At 63.9% G+C, this 18,973-nt stretch overlaps 4 protein-coding genes across 4 annotated transcripts in view; all 4 read right to left on the bottom strand.

Annotated features, from left to right (window-relative positions):
- Nucleotides 1-2,057, bottom strand: part of EMIHUDRAFT_106103 (hypothetical protein) — a gene marked incomplete at both ends in the record, with an annotated part of 2,785 nt that extends 728 nt beyond the window's left edge. The window contains 3 exons of the mRNA XM_005760772.1: nucleotides 1,078-1,204; nucleotides 1,452-1,648; nucleotides 1,751-2,057. Of these exons, the coding sequence (XP_005760829.1) occupies nucleotides 1,078-1,204; nucleotides 1,452-1,648; nucleotides 1,751-2,057 (631 nt within the window). The remainder of the gene's footprint in view (nucleotides 1-1,077; nucleotides 1,205-1,451; nucleotides 1,649-1,750) is intronic.
- Nucleotides 2,058-6,467: 4,410 nt separating this feature from the next.
- On the bottom strand, nucleotides 6,468-6,992 carry EMIHUDRAFT_358904 (hypothetical protein; the record flags this gene model as incomplete). Its single annotated transcript, XM_005760773.1, has 1 exon — nucleotides 6,468-6,992. A coding segment is annotated over one exon (351 nt), but the record flags the coding sequence as incomplete, so codon positions are not given.
- A 2,013-nt stretch (nucleotides 6,993-9,005) lies between these two features.
- On the bottom strand, nucleotides 9,006-9,918 carry EMIHUDRAFT_438333 (Hypothetical protein). The gene is given in 2 exon segments (XM_005760774.1): nucleotides 9,006-9,697; nucleotides 9,708-9,918. The coding sequence occupies 1 exon segment, from the start codon at nucleotides 9,644-9,646 to the stop codon at nucleotides 9,110-9,112; it is 537 nt and encodes a 178-aa protein (XP_005760831.1). The 5' UTR covers nucleotides 9,647-9,697; nucleotides 9,708-9,918; the 3' UTR covers nucleotides 9,006-9,109.
- A 3,911-nt stretch (nucleotides 9,919-13,829) lies between these two features.
- On the bottom strand, nucleotides 13,830-16,287 carry EMIHUDRAFT_106105 (hypothetical protein; the record flags this gene model as incomplete). Its single annotated transcript, XM_005760775.1, has 9 exons — nucleotides 13,830-14,045; nucleotides 14,217-14,377; nucleotides 14,450-14,586; nucleotides 14,717-14,838; nucleotides 14,912-15,096; nucleotides 15,232-15,376; nucleotides 15,759-15,870; nucleotides 15,994-16,049; nucleotides 16,180-16,287. The coding sequence occupies 9 exons, from the start codon at nucleotides 16,285-16,287 to the stop codon at nucleotides 13,830-13,832; spliced, it is 1,242 nt and encodes a 413-aa protein (XP_005760832.1).
- Nucleotides 16,288-18,973: the final 2,686 nt, after the last annotated feature.

Below are 18,973 nucleotides of genomic sequence, written 5' to 3' on the forward strand. Positions count from 1 at the left end.
TGGAGGAGGGGTGGCAACCACGTCCGACGAGGGAGGTGGGGCGGGAGGTAGTGTGTGTGTGGGGGGGGGGGAGTCCGCGCCGTGGCTCGGCCCGAGAGGCGAGGCGACGCGCGGGGCGATCGCTCCGAGTCGGAGGAGCGCTCCACCTACGACACGGCCCCACGCGAAGCTGCGGAGCCTCGGAGAGAGGAAGAGAGACGCTCACAAGGTCGGCGCTCGACCATCGCAAAGTCTAATTAACTGCTAATTAACTGCTAATTAACTGCTAATTAACTACTCATTAGGCGCTCGACCATCACAAAATCGGCGGTCGGCGACAGCTGCCGCGGCGACAGTTCTGTCGGCGCCGGGCGAGCGGGCGGTGCCTGAGAGTGAATGAATGGCAGTCCTCCCTGAAATTAATGAATCATGGCGGCGAGGACCGAGGCGCGGGCGCCGAGGGCGGCGCGGAGGGCGGCGGCGGGAAGGGGTCGAGCTGCGGCATTGGCGAGGGAGGGACGGGCGACCCGCCTGCGCGAGAGGAGAGTTCCGAGAAGGTTCCGAGAACATTGCGCGACGGGGGCGGGGCGCTCTCGGAGGCGTCTCGAGAGCGGAGCGGCGGGAGGTGTCTGAGAGGTGGTGTCTGAGAGGAGGTGTCTGAGAGGTGTCTGAGAGGTGTGGGAGGTGTATGGGAGGTGTCCGGGAGGTGTCTGGGAGGTGTCTGGGAGGTGTCTGAGAGGTGTTGTCTGTAGGAGGCGCCGTCGGGTCGCGGGAAGGGGTCGGGGGCGGTGAACGGGTTCGGAGCCGAGAGGTGCTCGAAGCCGCCGGCCTGTGCGCGTGGTGTGGCGGCGGGCGGCAGAGTCGCGCCACTGCGACGCGGGCTTGCGCCTGAGAGGGAGCCGCTGACCAGTCGGGAAGAGGAGGAGGGAACCCCTTGGCGGCATCTCCTTGGCGGCATGCAGAGCTCCTCTCCCGAGATCGCACAGAGCGCCTCGTACTGCCCCCCCGTGTGTGTTCCGCGAGTGCGTGTGCCCCATCCTCCGTGCTAGGGGCGTGTGTAACACTGACTGACTGACTGTCTATGCAGAGCCGACGCACCGCTGCTGCGCGCGCTCCGAGGAGAGGCGCCGACGGACTGCCCGTGCAGCGCTGCGTGCAGCTTGCGCCGCCCGCCGAGGCTGAGGCCGAGGTCGTCGAGGTCGTCGAGCGAGAGGAGGGAGAGGGCCTGGAGAGTGGGGGGGTACGCCGGAGGGGATCATCATCATCGCCGTGGCTCCTTCCGGGTGGGAGAGGCGGCGCCTGGAGGTCGTCGATGTCGTTGGCCTAGGAGAGGAGGGGTGGGGTGAGGCGGCTAGGAGAGGAGGGTGGGGCAAGTGCCCAGGCTACCCCTCGTATCTCCACGCCCGAAGGCGGGAGCCCGGCGGTATTTGCAGCGCAAGGCGAGACGGACCCCGCAGCCCCCCCCTGGGCACCTTGAGCGTCGGCAGCCACTTCTCGAGCGAGAGAGTCGACAGCAGGGCGGCGAGAGGGTCCGGCGGCGTCGGCGGAGGCGAGGCGGCGGGAGGTCGGACGGCCGGCAACGCGGCGGGCGGCGGCGGCAGCGGCGGCGGCGGCGGCGGTGGAGTCTGCGGCGGCGGATGGTGCAGAGCCGCGCTGGCGTTGGGGTCGACTCGGATTCGAAGCCGCCGCCCGGGCATCAGGTTTGGTGGAACGGTGACGGGGATGCTGAGGTCGCCGACAAGGGCCTCGAACACCCCGCCTACCGGCACACCATCCGGGACCACCACGTCGTACTCGACTGTCGAGTTGGCGGGCGGCGGCGAGGCGCCAGGTCGGGCTGCCCCGCAGGCGTCGCAGGCGGTCAACGCGTCTCCGTTTTGGAGGGTGCACGCCGCACACGTCCACGTCGGGGCCGGCTTTGCCGTGTGGCAGACCTCGCACTCCTCGTCGAGCCCTCGGTTCTCGAACGTGCATGAAGCGCAGGACCAGGGCGGGAGCGGCCGCGCAGCCTCGCACGCCTCGCATGAGCGTCGGTCATCTGCGTTGTCGAGCGTGCACGAATCGCAGGACCAGACCATGGCTGCTTGCGCTGGTCCGTCAGTCTGCACTCGGAGGCCTTGTCCGACGGTTTTTTTTCCGATCTCGGGCTTGCCTGCCTCCCGAGTCGCGGAAGCGAGCCGGCTCGGGCTCGAATTCTGAGGCTGTCCATGCTCGGTGGATCTTAGCCTGTGCGCGTTATTCTCGCCCAGAGAGAGATTTTTGAAGACCAACAAGAAATCACGATCCGTGATTTGTTTGTTTGTTTGTTTGTTTGGGCTCGGCAGCTTGTTAGCCCTCAGCCGAAGCTGGGGCCGGTCCCGTAGCCGAGAGAGCCCGCGCCGATGAGTTCGACGCGGTCGGGGGGCCTTGCGGAGAGGCCAGCGAGATGGCGATCGCTGTACTTCATGGTGTCATCAAGTGACCGGCTGACAAGCCAGAGGTCGATACTCTGGAAGACCCATAGGATGCCACGAATGCCTGAGGGAGAGGGAGGCGAGGCCAGAGGTTGGCCTTTGCGCGCTTTTCTCTGCATAGGCTATCTATATTCTTTGCATCATATTCTCTCTGGGCCCTCTATATTCTCGAGAATATTCTCGAATATTGAGAATATTTTTGCCACGCGGCAGGTAACGGAGGCCCAAACCCGCGCTCCAAAGTGCCAAAAGTCGCTCCCAAACCCGCTCAGAACCTCCAAAACTTAAAGAGTTCACAGTCGGCATCGACCCGAAACCTACTGTTGAGGGAGGGCGAGACGATCGAGGGGTCCCGTACCATGCGGATCGACCCTATCCAGTGCTCAAGTGCTCAACATATTCTTCATGGACCCCGTCTCAGTCACGTACGTCGCCCATTCCGCCTCGTCCCAGTCGTCTAGTTTTACTCCAATCCGCCTGTGCTGTCCTTCGTCGGCGTTCTCCTCTGCGAGTATGATGTCGGCGTGTACAATTTTGTGATCGTCTTTCTCTCCTGGCATGACCTCCGCCTCGCTTGCTCGTGCTCGTGTCTGCGCGTCGACTATTATGTGATCAATCTCCCTTCCCCCCCTGTGCGTCGCGACGCCCGTGCCCAGCGACTCCATTTGTTCGGTCTCTAGCAGGTCATCCATTTCCGTGTCCGCCGTCCCCATTTGCCGCCCTCTTTCCTCCACCCATTTCCGCGTTACAGCATTCATGTCGCCGATGATGAGCACCCTCTCGTGCGTGTCGTGTCGTATCGCTTCTTTGAGCTCCTTCCACGCCTTGGCGATTTCGTCATTGCTCTTTCCTGTATCGGGCATATACGCGCCGTACACGCTGATTCGGTGTTTCCCATCGAGTGTTTCGAGTATCACCCTCCTCACTCGTGCAGCGATTATGTCGACCTCCTGTTCTGGTTCGACTTTTTTGAGTTTGTCGGTGTTCCATACGATGGTCACGCCACATCTCGTTCGCCCGCGTCCGCGCTTGGCGTTTTGCGGGTCGCTGCTCGTGCCCGCCCCCGATGTTGCTCCTGTCTGCCCTGTGTTGGCGTCGGCGTCGGTGTCGCCCTCCCTCTCGCCGCAGGCAACGCTGGTTCCATACCCCTCAAGATCCCATCTCCCTATCACTGCAGCTCTCTCGTCCTCTGTCGTCGTGCTCTCCGAGATGACTCCAAGATCGCCGCGATGGTCATTCATCATGTTGATTACGCAGGCCATCGCTTCACTTGGTGTGGTGGCCAGGTCCTTCCCATTGCCCGTTTCTTTTCTCCTGTATACGTCACTTTCTCTGCTTACCATGTGCTGGCCGGGTCGGTTGTATGCGAATATTCGGATCCTCTTGATATCGGCCTTGCTGTTTTGCCGTCCCCTTCCGACTGCGTCGCCTTCCTCGCACGCACTCCGACGTCTCCCAAGCATCCTCTCATTGTCTGTGAGGGTCCGGTGCCGCGGTATCGCAAGGCTTTGCACTCTCAACTTTTGGCGTCTCACGGACGCCGTCGCGCGAACGCCGTCGTTTTGAACGCCTCGCTCGTTGGTAGCTCCTCTCTCGTTCTGCTCCTCTCCCGTGCTTGTCCTCACATTGTCTCGGGTTGTCGCTCTCCTCTGACGCAGCCCTCGTGTCGAAGTGGAGGGTGTTGGACCCCTTCTCCTCGTGGTTGACTGTGTGATTGGCATGCAGCCCCGACCCCTCTCGTTCATCCTGCGTCGGCATGCGCTGGCGCGGCTGGTCGGGCTGTCGCTCTGTGGCGCATGTCGTCTAAGGAGGTCTTCCTCGCGGCATTGCGCCCGCCGAATACTAACACGCTCGCGAAAAGAAACTCGTTGAGAAGAGATACGTCTCGCTGAGTCATCAGCGAAGCCGGCGGGGGATATCCAATCTCGTTCCGCTGTGTGTCTGTGTGCTCTTCGAATGCCCGCCGCTGGGAGAAAAGAAAACCATCGAAAAAATAAATTTGATATCCGGGAGTGTTCATCGAAACTATAAGTGGGGTCCCACGTCCTCTCAACTGCATCTCCCGTGTGTGTCGGGCGGGGCGAGTCGGTCTGGCTCATGTTGTGGTGTTGGCGTCTGCGGGCCTCTGTGGTGTGGGCACTGGTGTTGGTCCCCATCTGTGTGTGTCCGGCTCCCACGGCGCGTTCAGTGTGCGTGTCCCTGTGTGTTAGTGATGGGTCGATCCCCGTACGCCCTGGCCCGGTCCCGCCCTCCCGTGTCGCCTTGTGTTCCGCTCGCGCGCGAGGGTCCATATTCCTTGCGCTCTCTCCTCTCTGTCTCTCTCCTCGTCGCGCGCGCCTTCCCTCCAGCTCTCTCCCGCGCATCTCGGTGCGCGGCCACGACACGCCGCCTCCTGCCACGGCGTCTTCCGCCTCCTCGTGTCTCACGGGTCGCGTCGGTCGCGTTCTGCTCGATTTCCTCGCCGCGCGGCGCAGCCCGTGTCTCTCTTTTTCTATCCTCGTTGGTTCCTGTCGCGCCGCCGCCGCCTCGCCCCCGCCCGTCCGTCGCCGTTCCGCGCCGCCTACATCCCGGTCGCCGTGGTACTCATGCCCTATTCTCTCTGTTGCTTCTGCGCTGTCACCCTGCCCCTCATCTCCATGTCCCATCGCATCGCAGTGTCGCATCGCACTGCGCCTATGGCTGTCGGCTCTCGTGTAATGTTCGTGGCTGGCGTCGCACGCGCTGCTGATTCTCTCGCGCTCGCGCCTCTGTCCTCTCTGGTCTCCTCGCGGCGGCTTGGTGGCCTGTGTGCCCTCTCTCGCTGGTGCGGGTGCTCTAGTTTTCTGCGGCTTGCGGTGTGGGCGTTTTGCCTCGTTTCGATTCAATTTTCGCGCGAACCCACAAGCCTGTGGGCCGCTATCTGATGGCCTCCAGCCGGAGGCCCCATCTCGGACACCAGCCGGTGTGCCGAGGACCAGGTCGTACGCGGGAAAACTCATGCCGCCATGGCGGGAAACCCGTCTTTGTAGCTAAGGGCTGCGGAAAGCTCGTATTAGGCCGACTGCACGCTAAAGGCTACACGCTCGCACACCACTTGCTGAGTGGCTCTCCCAGGCGCTCAGCCCATGGCGGAGGCACGCCAGGCCCCGGGGAGTCGGCCGTCACTCGCCTAAGCGCCTAAGCGGCCTAAGCGGGGGGGTGCTTAGGGTGCTTAGGCGCTTAGGCGGCCCTAGCGCGCCATAGCGCCCGATACGGCCCGCCCTGGCCCTGCGGACCTTCCCAGAGAGCTTGGCGATGCTGTACAGAATGCCGAGAGGATACTGGGCATGCTGCCGTCGAGCGACGAGCCATGCTGGCTCGTCGCCGGCGGCGAGCTCGAAGACCCGCGCCGAGCTTCGCCGAGCCTGGCGGGCCCGCCCGCACGCCCGCGGCCGCAGGCAAGGAAGGCGAGCTTGCTGGCGTCTCTCGCCAGCGCTCACATGCCAAAAGACACCTCGCAGCGCGCGAGACATGACCGAAGCGGTACGCCTCGGCGCCACGAGAGCAGCCGGTCGACGTGGGCACCAAGCGCGCGGCCGCCGGGCGCCTTCGCACCGACAGGGGCGCCGCGGCAGTAGAGCCCTCTACCGCCATACCGTTTTTATGGCGGGTCTAGGTGGCTCGCGTGCTTGACTCTCGATGCGGTGGTCGCAAAAAAGAAAGGGAGGACCGCCCCGTCCCCCGAATAAGGAAGCTATTCATGAGTAGGTAGGGTGTACACACTCCAAACAAACACTCCACCATTGAGCATTGTCTGTAGAAAGAACGCAAGCAGAACTTCATGATGAGCGTCGTAAGCAACGAACGAAAATGCGGCTGACAACGATGCAGCCGTGAGCGTGACGTGGGGTGTACCATTCCATTTCGCTCTCCTTCACGTATACAGCTTGCGTGACGTGTTCGTGCGTAAAATTCTCTTTTTTCCCTGGGGGGCCACTATTAATTAGCACTAACACAGGTCACAGGCACGTCCACGAGGACAAAGGTACACCACGGGAGCCGCCCAATTGAGAACAGTCAGTGTGCACAGTACTAGCCCAACAGCGGGGCGACCGCCCTCTCCAGGTAGGCTTGCTGCCCATTGGCTGTCGCGAAGCCGTCCCACTCGTAGAATGGAACGCTGATCACCCTCCAGCCAGCCGCCCTGAGGAGGCGCCGCTTGAGCAGCGTTGGCCCATTGGATTTGCGCACGCCCCGGCCGTCGGGCAGCAGGAAGTGAGAGGGGCCGTCCACCTCGACCGCGACGCGTGACGAGGGCAGCGCCAAGTCGAGCGAGTAGCCGGTGCGCGGCTCGAGATGCTCCTCCTCGAAGCCGTGCTGGACGGCGGCGAGGGCAGCCGCGACGGAGCGCTGCAAGCCTGACGGCCGAGCTATGGTCGCCACCATAGCGTCGCGACAGAGCTTGCGCTGAGGGGAGGGAAGAAGATGCTGCTGCGCGTCTGCTCCTCGCTCCAGGGAGAGCCAGAGCTGACACTGGTGAAGCTGACGGCGGTCCTCCTCGCTCCACCTCGACGGATCCCGCGCGAGCGAGTCGCTGATCACGCGCGAGCAGTCGGCAAGCAGCGCTTGGTGATAACAGTCTGCCGCCGCATACGCCCACACCGTGTTGGCCAGGTTCTGGGGGTTGAAGCGATCCAGCCCGCCGCGCACCGTCGCATCCGCCACCGCCGCGTACAGCGCGTCCGCAGCCACGCCCGCCGTCGCGTACGCCCACACCGTGTTGGCCAGGTTCTGAGGGGTGAAGCCAGCCAGCCCGCTCCGCACCGTCGCCTCCGCCACCGCCGCGTACAGCGCATCCGCAGCCACGCCCGCCGTCGCATACGCCCACACCGTGTTGGACAGGTCCTGAGGGTTGAAACCAGCCAGCCCGCTCCGCACCGCCGCCTCCGCCACCGCCGCGTACAGCGCGTCCGCAGCCACGCCCGCCGTCGCATACGCCCACACCGTGTTGGCCAGCTCCTGCGGCTTGAAGCCAGCCAGCCCGCTCCGCACCGCCGCCTCCGCCACCGCCGCGTACAGCGCGTCCGCAGCCACGCCCGCCGTCGCGTACGCCCACACCGTGTTGGCCAGGTCCTGCGGGTTGAAGCCAGCCAGCCCGCTCCGCACCGCCGCCTGCGCCACCGCCGCGCACAGCGCGTCCGCAGCCACGCCCGCCGTCGCGTACGCCCACACCGTGTTGGCCAGCTCCTGCGGCTTGAAGCCAGCCAGCCCGCTCCGCACCGCCGCCTCCGCCACCGCCGCGTACAGCGCGTCCGCAGCCACGCCCGCCGTCGCGTACGCCCACACCGTGTTGGCCAGGTCCTGCGGGTTGAAGCCAGCCAGCCCGCTCCGCACCGCCGCCTCCGCCACCGCCGCGTACAGCGCGTCCGCAGCCACGCCCGCCGTCGCGTACGCCCACACCGTGTTGGCCAGCTCCTGCGGCTTGAAGCCAGCCAGCCCGCCACGCACCGCCGCCTCCGCCACCGCTACGAACAACGGGTGCACCACCCTCGCCTGCAAGCCGCACCTTGCAACGCCGTGAGACACGTTGGCCAGCTCGCGTGCTCGGCACGAAGAAACCAGGTCGAGCGTGCGCTGCACCAGCTGCTCAAGCCGCCCCTCGTGCCGCCGCTCGATGCGCTGCTTGCCCAGTTTGTTCCACAGGTTCGCAGCGTGGATGTGGTTCAAGCTCGCGCTGTGGGCATCAAAGAGCGTGAGCAGTGCGTCAGTGCTGCCAGCATTTGAGATGTGGCTGTTGAGCTGCTTTGCGTTGAGCTGACCACCGGCAGCAGAGGTGTGCCTCTCTTCGCGCGATCCCGCACCACGCATCGGCGGACTCAACCGGCGGTCGCTGTGCTGAGGCTGCCCCTCGCCGCGGCGGTCGCGCCGGTCATGGTCGCGCCTGGGATCGTGGGACCGATCATCGCGCCGATCGTACAAGTCGCGCTCGCGCTCGCCTATGCTTGGTCGGTCGTTGCAGCCGCGCCGCTCAACGTGCCGCCCGTCATGATGCGGCCGTCGCTCGCCTCGCAATGGCTCGTCGCGCCATCGCTCAGCGGCGTGTGGCTCAGCGTGCCATCGCTGCTCGCGGCCACTGCACCAAGAGTCGTTGTAGCCGCGCCGCTCGTCATGCCGCACGTCATGGTGCCGCCATTGCTCGCCTCGCCGTCGCAGCTCATCCCGCCGCGGCTCATCGCGCGATCGCGACCGCCGTCGCGGCTCGCCCCGCCATCGCCGCTCTTCGCGTCCGTACTCGTCGCGCCGTTGCTCATCACGCCAGCGACGCTCCTCGCTCCGGGACATTTTTGACACTTGCCGGCCAACTACGGCGTCTGTTCACGTAAACGCAAAATGGAGCTAGGCTAGGGTTGCGCAGCTGTGAACAGGAGCGAGCTCGCGCTGCGCTAGGCTCAGACGGCGAGTTCGCGCTGCGCTAGGCTCAGACGGCGAGTTCGCGCTGCGCGCTAGGCGTTGTTGACACGTCACGACGCTTTGCCGTCATGGGTAGGTTTAAAGAGCTGCGTTGGCTCGCCAAAGTTTTAGTTTTATGAGTTGTGTGAATTCACTCACATTTTTCGTCCTTTGAGCTTTGTTTCTCGCACAATGGCAACAGTGTGAGGAGAGTAGAGAGAGTGAGAGGGGCGGGGGCGACACGACTGTAACTGCTGTGCGCCTGTGCCTCAACACTCCTCCATAGATTCCAACCCACCGCGCACCCGGGCGTCACGAATGTTGGCGGCGGCGGCTCTTGCTCGCTCGAACTGAAGGCCGAGGTCCCCTGAGTACGAGTAACGAGCGACTGCGAGGTCAAAGTGCCTCAAGGCCTCGTCCTCATCGCTAGGCCCACCCTCGCCGCGCTGGCACATCAGACCGAGGGAGTAGTGCGCGTCTCCGTAGTCGGAGGTGGGCCTACGCGCGTCTCCGTTGGCGGGGTACCACAAGTCGCGCCCATCGTCAGGTGATGCGACCAGGCCCCACAACCGCCGCGCCTCCGCGTGGTCCTTGGGGCCGCCGAGGCCCTCGTAGAGTATGAGGGCGAGTTCCCGCTGGGCGAGCGCCAAGGAAGAGAGATACCGCGGTTCCGTAGGGAGCCACGTCCCGGCGCACCCCTGTGCGACCGCCAGGCCCAACCACCGCCGCGCCTCCGCGCGGTCCTTTTGACGGCGGCCGAGCGGTCGGGCCGCTCCGTCGCGCGGACGGCAAAAGCAGTCGTACATATCGAATCGAGCCTGCGCGTGACCTTGCGCCGCCGCCAAGCCGCAAAGCCGCTCCGCCTCGACGTAATCCAGGTTGACGTATCCGTGGGAGATGAGAGTGCCTCCGGTCGAGAGCGTGCCTCCGGTCGAGAGCAGCAAGGCCAGGCCGAACTGCGCGTCAGCATCTCCTTGCGCCGCCGCCAGGCCCCACAGCCGCACCGCCAGCGCCCCCGCCGCCTGCGCCTGCGCCTGCGCTGCCGCCCATTCCTCCTCGATGAATGTACCCCTTGCCGCTGCCGCCTCCTCCGCCGCGTCCAGCGCCGCCACCGCCGTTGACTCCGCCGCCACCGCCGCCGCCTTCCACGCCGCCACCGCCGCCGCGCCGGCCTCAGTGCAGCCCGCCTCAGCGCTCGCGGCGCTCGCGCCCGCGTTGTGCGCGGTCGCAGGGCGCTCCCCGAGCGGAGCAGGGCTGGCGTCGGCCGCCATATCCGCTGCCTCCTCCGCGTCTGCTCAAGCGCCCGGGCGTATGCCTCGAACACGGCCTCGTTCTCGCGCCCGACATTGAACCCGATCTCGCCGACGTAGCTCCTGCGGACCGACTCCGGCTTTTTGAATGGCCACGCGCCCGACTTGATGTGGGAGCACGTGTTGATCTCCGCGGTGACAGTCTCGAGCAGCTGGTGTCCGCGCGCACCCGCGACGCGGTAATCGCCGTACACGACCTTATCGGAGAGGTCGGGGAAGACCGCCTCGCGGCCGTGCGACGAGAAGAACGCCTGCAGCCCGCGCACAACAGCCAGCAGCTCCGCCGAGCGCTCGTCCTCGCTCAGGCTCCGTCCGACCATGACGCCCGCCGCCCTCGAGCCGCCGCCCAAAGAAGAAATTATATGCCACTGGGTGCGCTTCTGAGCTCCCCGGTCCTGCATGGGCGTGCGGCAAATAACTGCACTCCAAGTGCTCCAAGTGCTCCGCTGTAAGTGCTCGACGACCCGGCGGTGAACGAGGGCGTTTTAAGTTTAACCACAGGCTGTCACTTCGTATCACTACCGCGGTCGTGCCACAAGATTAAGGCGGTCATGCCCCCCCCCGCACACGCTACGCGCACACAGACAAAACACCTCTCTCTCACACAGACTGATCCAGACTGAAGCTGCACAACAAACAAACACCGTCATCATAGCCACTCCGGAGCGGGAGCACTTAGCAGAGCTGCGGGGGGGAGGGGGGCGGAGGGGGCGGGGGCGGGGAGGAGCCGAAGCGCGCTCCCGGTAGTCGCTCTCGCGCAGCCCGTCTGCCGTCAGAGTGGAACGGCAGTGCCTCGCCCCTCCCATGCCGCCGTCCGAGCTTCACCTGCGTGCGATGCCGAGGGGGGAGCGAGAGCGAGGGGGCCTGCTCGCGTATGGCCGAGAGCGCGCCGGCGAGAGCGCGCTGTTGTCCGCAGGCCGGAGAGCCCTGCGGGCGAAAGGCGGCATGACTGTGTCGGCCCAAAGAGCCTCCGGCGGCCCTACGGGGTATCAGCCGGCCAGCGCCCAGCCTTGCGCTGCGCGCTGCGGCCGGGCGCTGACCGGCGGAGCGCCTGCGGCGCAGCGCTGCGCGCGTCCTCCCCTTTGCCAGCCTCGACAGCGCGCTGGGGGAATGCAAAGCCGCTGGGAAGTGACGGCCAGGAGCAAAGGAGCGGCCGGAGCGCGGCGAAAGACTGACGGAAAGTGGCGCTGCCCGCGACCGGCCCCGTCTCGGTGTGCGCTGCGGGACGGCCTCGCTCAAACGCGCACCTGCCGAGGCGGGGCGGTCACGAGACCGGCTGAGATCGCGGCCACAGCTGCTTCGGGGGATGAGGATGGCTGGGCATGATCAGCTTCTCCCGAGGTGCCCGCTGGCCAGCTGGGATCGATCAGCCGTTCAGACATACAATACAAGTGCGCACACTTAATGATTTTCGACCGACCGCAGGGAAACGCAGGGGCGCCCCCCCCCGACCGAGCTGCGAAACAACGGCGTCCACACCGGCCGCCGCTCGAGAAGCCCCAAAATTTTCTTCGGCGCTGCGCGCCGTTGCAGTCGTAGCTGTAGTCGAGTGTAGGTACACGTATGTTGCAGCCCAGCTATCGTGCCGCAAAAAGGTCCATGTGGCTAGAAAAAATGCTGCCGGTCGCCTCGAAAGCGCCCGCCGGTGTGTGTCCAAAGATGTAGCGCTACAAGTTTGGGGACGCATCCGACACACGGGCAGGTTTTCGCGCTTCTATGCTGGCCAACGGTGATGACGCCGTCGCGTCACCGACGGCTCGTGCTTGCGTATGATAGCAACCCCTCGTCCGACGGCAGCGTCCTCGTGTCCGCCACTCCGCCCGCGCGGCATCATTACTGTCCGCCTACACCACTGCGGCCGCGGCCGCACCCGCAATCGAGGGTGGAGAGTGGCCACGCGCTCAGTCACTCTACTACGTGCCATCTGAGCACGTCTTGACGTATACGAATGAATATCTCCCGATGCGTTCCGGGCCGCGAGCGGCCGAGGGGGTGCATTGTACCCACTCGCACGCCGGCACGAGCGCGGCGCCGCAGTGGGGCAAACGGGGCATCTGGGGCTAGCTCATCTATGAGCATCATCTCTCTCTGCCGCTTCTCGCCATCCCCGAGGAGCAGCGCGCCCGAAGCAGGTGAGTCACGGCCGCTGTCCAGCGAGCGCGGCGGCGGGCCTGAGGGAACCTCAAGGAGTAAATAGAAGTTCGAGATTCGTATCCATAATTTTCTTCGGCGCTGACGCGCCGACAAAGCTGGTGTCCGACCCCGACCGCCGGCCGAAACAGCCGCGTCCAGCCCGACCTGCGGCCGGCCGAAAATCATTAAGTGTGCGCACTTGTATCCTGGGCGCGGCCGCCGAGCGCAGGCAAAGCCTCGGGGTAAATTTCTTTTTTTCGCCCTCGCGCCCGCGCCGAGCCAAAGGAGCTCCGCGGAGCCGCCAGGCGCCCGCCCCGGCGATTCGCTCACTACGCGTCGCTCACCCCGAGGCTGTTCCCTCACTACTTTGTTTGTCTACTTAGTACTTTCGCGCTCGACGACGTTTCAAATTATTTTATTGACGAGGTGTCCGCCGCCACTTTGAGAGAGAGAGATTTTTAGCAATACCAAACAACTCTAACACTCACACGTAATTTGGGGCCTGGAGCCCTGTTCACGCGCGCGCGAGACGTGCAAGACAGGGTTGTTTTTGTTCCACTTTGTGCCCGCGCTCTGACCGACAGTGACCGTGACCGCCGCAAAAAACAAAACTCTGTGTTACCGCCGCAAACGCCCCCTGTGGTCGAAGGCTAGGTGGCGTGCCCCCCGGCACGAAGACGGGTCCGCCGTGTAGACGATGGGCTCTCCGACCCCGCGGCTGCCTGTCGGGTAGATGACGACAGCTCGGTGTCCGCTAGCGCCGAGATCATGAGGGCTGTCATCTCCGCGGCGGGCAGCGTGTGTGTGTGTGTGTGTGTGTGTGTGTGTGTGTGTGTGTGTGTGTGTGTGTGTGTGTGTGTGTGTGTGTGTGTGTGTGTGTGCGCTCGAAGCTGGGGGCGCCCGAGCGATTCTAAGATCAGGTCTGGCACCTCTCCGCTGAAAAGTGAAATTTGTCGTTTCAAATCTCGAATAATCTCCACAAACGTCACTTGAATGCTCACTTGGCAGGTAACATATGCGTCACCGCACCTCGGTTCTTATTATCTTATAAGAACTTTTCACATAAATTTGTATCAGTGTTGAATATTTACCGGTATGGGAGTTTTTGGCTAATCAAACCCTAGGCCTGAACTAATCAAAAAGTGGTACGGGATACCAGTTGCCTCACGGAAATCAAAGCGAGTCGGAGTGCCTTCTTGGTGGCAAAATCGGCAAAATCGGCAAAATACCGGGTATTTTGCGGGTATACCTGGAAAAACCCGGGTATACCCGGGTAATACCCGCACTTTTGCATGGTTTCGCCCCCGGGACCACACCGACAGCCGCTACAACTAATGAAAACCCCGCATACCACTTTCGCATACCACTATACCATACCACTCCAAAACTAATCAAAATATCACCAAATACCGGTCTCATACCGGTAAATATTCAACACTGATTTGTATATGTCGTTACGTATATGCTATATCGTCACCACCTTTTTTTGTGGGACACTTCTCGTACGACCAAGTGGCACCGGCCCGGCCCCTCAGCCCTCACATGGTCACAGCATAGTCCAAGGGATTCCGTCCTTCGCCGCACTCGGGAACTCGGAGAAGGGCGCGTAGCTGGTGCCGGGCTGTACGCTCCGCGTGGTGGTGATGACCCGGTGCTGCAGAGTCTTATCGCCCGGGTTCTGGTCCTCCTCGACGACCGCGCCGGGCGTGCAAAAGAGGGGCTGCGCGCCGGCTCGCTGGTCGTGCGACGCCACGCAGCGCACCTTTGGTGGGGGTGGGGTGGGGGGGGGGGGGGAGGGGTCACTGTGTGTCTCAGTGAGCGCGCGTCCCCCAGCCCCTGTGCGGATCTGAGCCACGTCTCCTGCCGCCAGTCGCTTGGGCGTGGAGAGAGGGGTCCGACCTTGGAAGCAGGTTGCCTACTGCTGCTGGCGCACCTTTGAGCCGTTGTACGCCCCGCCCCACCCCGGAGGCCGGAAGGGCGGCGAGATTGGGCGCACGCACGTGGCGTTGTCCTCGGAGCGAAAGTGCTTAAGGAAGCCCGGGTCGCGCGCATAGTGCCGCCACAGGTCGTCCTCGCAGTCGATCCGGACGGCGCCTGTTCACAGCGCCACGGCGTGAAGAGGCGCTGCTCCACGGGACGTCTCGCAGTGTCGGTCCGCAGCGGCACCCGGCAGCGGCCTCACCCTGAAGCGCTGCTTGGCGGCGTACTGCGTGAAGAGCTCGGCGTTGAAGGCGGCGATCGCGCGCACGTCGAGCGCCGCGAGCCGAGCTCGCCCCGCGGAGGCGACCTGTTCACACCGCCAGCTGTGAAGAGGCGCTGTGCACACCTCGCCGAGCTCGCCCCAAAGACGCGACCGCGCGGGCGTAGGAGTCGTGCTCTCGCAGGTAGCGCACCATGGCGGGCACGTCGTCTGCAGTCGCCACCTGCTCTCACCGCCTCTGCCTCAGCGCGGTTTCCCTTCCCATGGCGGGCACGTCGTCTGCAGTGGCCGCCTGCACGTAGTGCACGCCGGGCAGCAGTCCGTGCTCGTAGAACTCCTTGTGCTGCATCCCGTCCTGCACGCGCCAGCCAGGGAGGACGGGATGAGCCGAGATTCCCCGAGATTGGCCGAGACGAGGCGCTGCACACCTGCACGTAAATGACAACCGAGCCACAGAGCAGCAGGTACTTGAACTTGTTCGCGTAGCCGATCGACGCCGAGTTGAGCAGGTACTTGTACGAGCACTGGTCCTCGAAGCGCATGAAGCACTTGTGCTGCTGGTGGCCGCCCTGCGTGTGCAGCCCCAGCTCGCGGCAGGTCTGCTTGATCTTGCCTGGGCTCGCGCAAGCACGCCCTCGTGGGAAGGACACGCCTCGCAGCAGCCTCGCAGGGACTGCGATGTCTACCTCGGCTGCACCTCGGCTGCACCTCGGCTCCATCTCGGCTGCATCTCGGCGCTATATCTCACCGTGGTCGCCAATGAAGAGCTCGTTCACCAGCATCGAGTCGGGGTGCGCCGCCGCCGCCGCCGCAAGCCGCTTACGAAACGGCGAGCCGACGTTGCCCGTGTGCATCGCGAGCTCGATCTTGTCCTCCCAGCGGACACCCTCCGACTGGCGCAGCATCTTGCCTGACTCATTAGCATCGAATGCATTCCAACCCGCCGGTGGAGTAGCTACTTCCCAGCGGCCGCCCCGCGACTGACGCAGCGCCGATGATAGACTCATCTTCGGGTGATCTCGAGCGATCTCGTGCGATCTCGGGCGATCTCGCCGTGCAGCTCGCTCCATGGCGGCGTGCGCAGCTTGTGCTCCTTGCGCGGGGTGTAGAACGAAAAGTCTGGCCACGGGAGGTCGTGGTGCGCCTATTTGCCGAGATCGGCCGAGATCGGCCGAGATCGGCCGAGGTAGAGAAGTCTGGCCACGGGAGGTGGTGGTGCGCCCGATTGACGGTCGACGAAAAGATGGGCGGAGGCAGCTTCACCGCCCCGGCGACCTTGCCCGGGTACTTGCCCACCGTCCTCGTCCACTGCGCCTCCTCGACGAGCATCTTGACGCGCGGCTCATCGACGGCGGCAAAGACGATGTCGATGTCGGGCAGCGAGTGCCTACGGGAAAGGTCCGAGAACGGTCCGAGAAAGGCCCGAGAGAGGTCTCCACGTGGGGCGGGGTAGGGCAGCGACTGCCAGCGCAGCGCGTCGAGGAGCGGCATCACGCGCGCTGGCGCGTACCATCGGTCGAAGAAGATGGCGCGGTAGTCGGTGAGGTACAGGCTGCCGCGGTGCACCTGCGGAGACCTCTCGCAAGTCAAAGGACGGCTCTGTGAGTGCGTGGTGTGGGCCCGTCCTACGATGCTGGAAGCAGGCGCATCGCAATGCACAGGGGCAGACCAGCTGCCGCGAGTGCCCTTCACTGACCTGCGCGCGGGCGCAGTACATCGTGCCGTTGTCGAAGCAGGTTGCGACTGCCGCGTCGAGCATCTCTCGCGTGAAGACGGTGAAGGGCTGCAGCATCTCCTTGGCCATACTCGACCAGTCCCACACGTGCTGAAGCTCCAGCAGTGCGTCGGCACTGACAGCTCCCACTGGCTGCACCGCAGGAGCCTCTCCCGCTGGCAGCTCTCCCGCTGGCAGCTCTCCCGCTGGCAGCTCTCCCGCTGACATCTCTCCCGCTGGCAGCTCTCCCGCTGACGGCCCTCCCGCTGGCAGCTCTCCCGCTGACTTCTCTCCCGCTGACGGCCCTCCCGCTGCTTGCGGCTCGGCCAGCTCCGACGATTCGCTCCGAGCGGCGGTCGGTGCATTGAGAAGGCGTCGTTCGCGGTCCAGAGCGGCGGTGGACGACTGTACGCGTAGGAGAAGAATGAGGCCGCTAGCCACGACGGCAAAGAAGGCGAGCGCCGTGATGGCTCTCATTCGAGCAGACAGGTGGCGCGAGCGTGTCAGAGAAGCGCCGAGACACCGGCGAGCTGCTCGAGATGCTCGAGAGCTTGCCACGCGGTCGAGGCCTCCGTTCGGCTGATGCGCGGGACTGTCTGTGTCGAAAAAAGAATTTTCTCTTCCGTGCCAGTCCCGAACCCGGTGTCGTGTGAAAAAAGAATTTTTGAACGCACCACTCTCCTTAAAATCCCTGTGTGGTGGCGGCGTGCCGTCCTCTCATCCCTCCCTTTTGAGGAAAGTGTTTTCTTTCTTTCTAAGGGGGCGTGGACTGGCGCAGACTTTACCGGCTCGGAAAATACCGCGTGGTCCGCGAGAAAACAAGAGACGAAATGAGAAAGAAAGAAATACTATGGCGAGAGAGAGAGAGAGAGAGAGAGAGAGAGAGAGAGAGAGAGAGAGAGAGAGAGAGAGAGAAGAGAGAGAGCTTTCACAACACACCCTCCCTCGTCATTATCTCCTCGAGCCAGTCGGCGGGAGCGCCCAGTTGAACTGCGAGCTGCTGCGCACGATGCTGTCTTCCCTGACTGCCGCCGATCAGGCCCCATAAGATGGACTCGGGCTGCGGCTCTCCTCCCTGATTGAGCTGCGCCTGAACAAAGTATTCCAGCACACCGGCGTCGACCATCCGCCCGAACGCGTCCTCGCTTCCTCGGCCACAAAGCTCCGCCAGCGCTTCAAGGCCGAACCAGCCATTGTCGCGCATACCATCGCCGTCTTCCGCTCTGTAGAGGGCGTCGCAGAGGGCCTCGACTGCACCCGCGTCTTGTGCAGCGCGCAGCCCTGCCTCTGAACTGTGGGCATGCATTACCAACGATCGAGACACGAAGCAGGGCAGGCTCCCTACCAGCGTTCCGAAATCGTTCAAGTCGCGGACCAGGTAGCTAGCAGGCAGCAACGCCAGAGACGAGGGGGACTCGAAATAGTCGTACATCCCAAAACAACTGTCCCATAGCCAGTCGTACATTGGCTTGAGGGCATCCGCCGTGACGGTGAGTGGCAATTGCTCCTCACTCCGGCGAGGGAAGACAGTGTACAGCTCGAGGACGCGGTGCACCTGTCCGCGGTTGAGGTCGAAATAGCCGAGCACGTCAAAGGCGTTCTTCTGCAACGTGGACTGCTCGCCGTACTGATTCCCTCTCAAACGACGCAGTTGCTGCACAGAGCGGTGGAGGGCATGGAGCACAGCCTCGACTACCCCGGCCCGCTCGAGAGTGGCTCTCTCTGACCACTGGCGCTCTCGAACGAGATGCGAGATCGCGTGGAGGGCGCGACCTGCACGTACGACCTCTGCATGGCCGTACCGTTCCGTGCCTTGGCTAAGTTCGCTCACGAGAAATGTCGCCACATTGGGCACGGCCTGGAGCAGGACGTAGCCCAGAGCCTGCGAGGCTCGCGCAGCTTGGTCCTGCTCCTCGGGTGACTGCCGCAGCTGCCGATCTTCATCCGCTGGACGTGCAGCCAGCTGCGCCCTGAGCGACGTCACCTGCGATTTCAGCGTCTCGGTCTCCTGCCGAAGCTCATTGAGCTTCCGGTCACGGGCTGCCATCATCTGCTTGCAGACACATCGCATGCAGCTGCGCTCGTGGGCCACCTTCTCTTGCTGTGGGCCACGCCACTCGCAGCCTTCGAGAGATGCCGCACAGGACATCGGCCGCTGAGGGCAATCGGGTTGGTGGGAGCGCAGCTCTCGGCGTGTCATCTCGCTGTGGCAGTGCGTGCATGTCTCAAGACGCTCCCAGTCCGCCGCGTGCGACTGGATGGGGTTGGCTGGCAGTGGACGTCGACACAGAGGGCAGCCGCTGCCGGTGAATCTCGTGAGACAGGATGCGCAGAACAGATGAGCTCCTGTGGAGTCTCCGCACGCGTGGATGAGGTCCACGAAGGGCAGCATGCAGATGGGACACTCCCAGTCGCTCGCCATGCAGGCGCCTGGTGCAGGCGTGAGGGCCGGACTGACAGACAGATGACCGGATGACCGCAATCTGTCACCGGATGACCGCAAGGTGTGTTTATGAAAAAACACATAAAGGAATCAGCATGGAATCTACATGAGCAAGTAACACCAATGCTGCTCCGGTTAGTAGTAGATTCATTCGCGTACAACAAACACTTCTATCTCTGTTAAGGGTGGACCAACGGTGACCAAGGGCTGGTAAATAAATAAAAAAGAAAGAAAGAAAAAAGACAACCCAAACGCGGGATGGGTGGGAGGAGGAGAGGCAGGGTCCCCTCAGGATTTTGGTACCAAGGGCTGATAGTGACCCATCGATCGTTT

The sequence above is a fragment of the Emiliania huxleyi genome (genome assembly GCF_000372725.1).
Source record: "Emiliania huxleyi CCMP1516 unplaced genomic scaffold EMIHUscaffold_74, whole genome shotgun sequence".
Classification (NCBI taxonomy): domain Eukaryota; phylum Haptophyta; order Isochrysidales; family Noelaerhabdaceae; genus Emiliania; species Emiliania huxleyi.

Coding starts and splice junctions, on each gene's coding strand:
- EMIHUDRAFT_438333 (XM_005760774.1), bottom strand. CDS start 9,646: ATGTACGACTGCTTTTGCCGTCCGCGCGACGGAGCGGCCCGACCGCTC.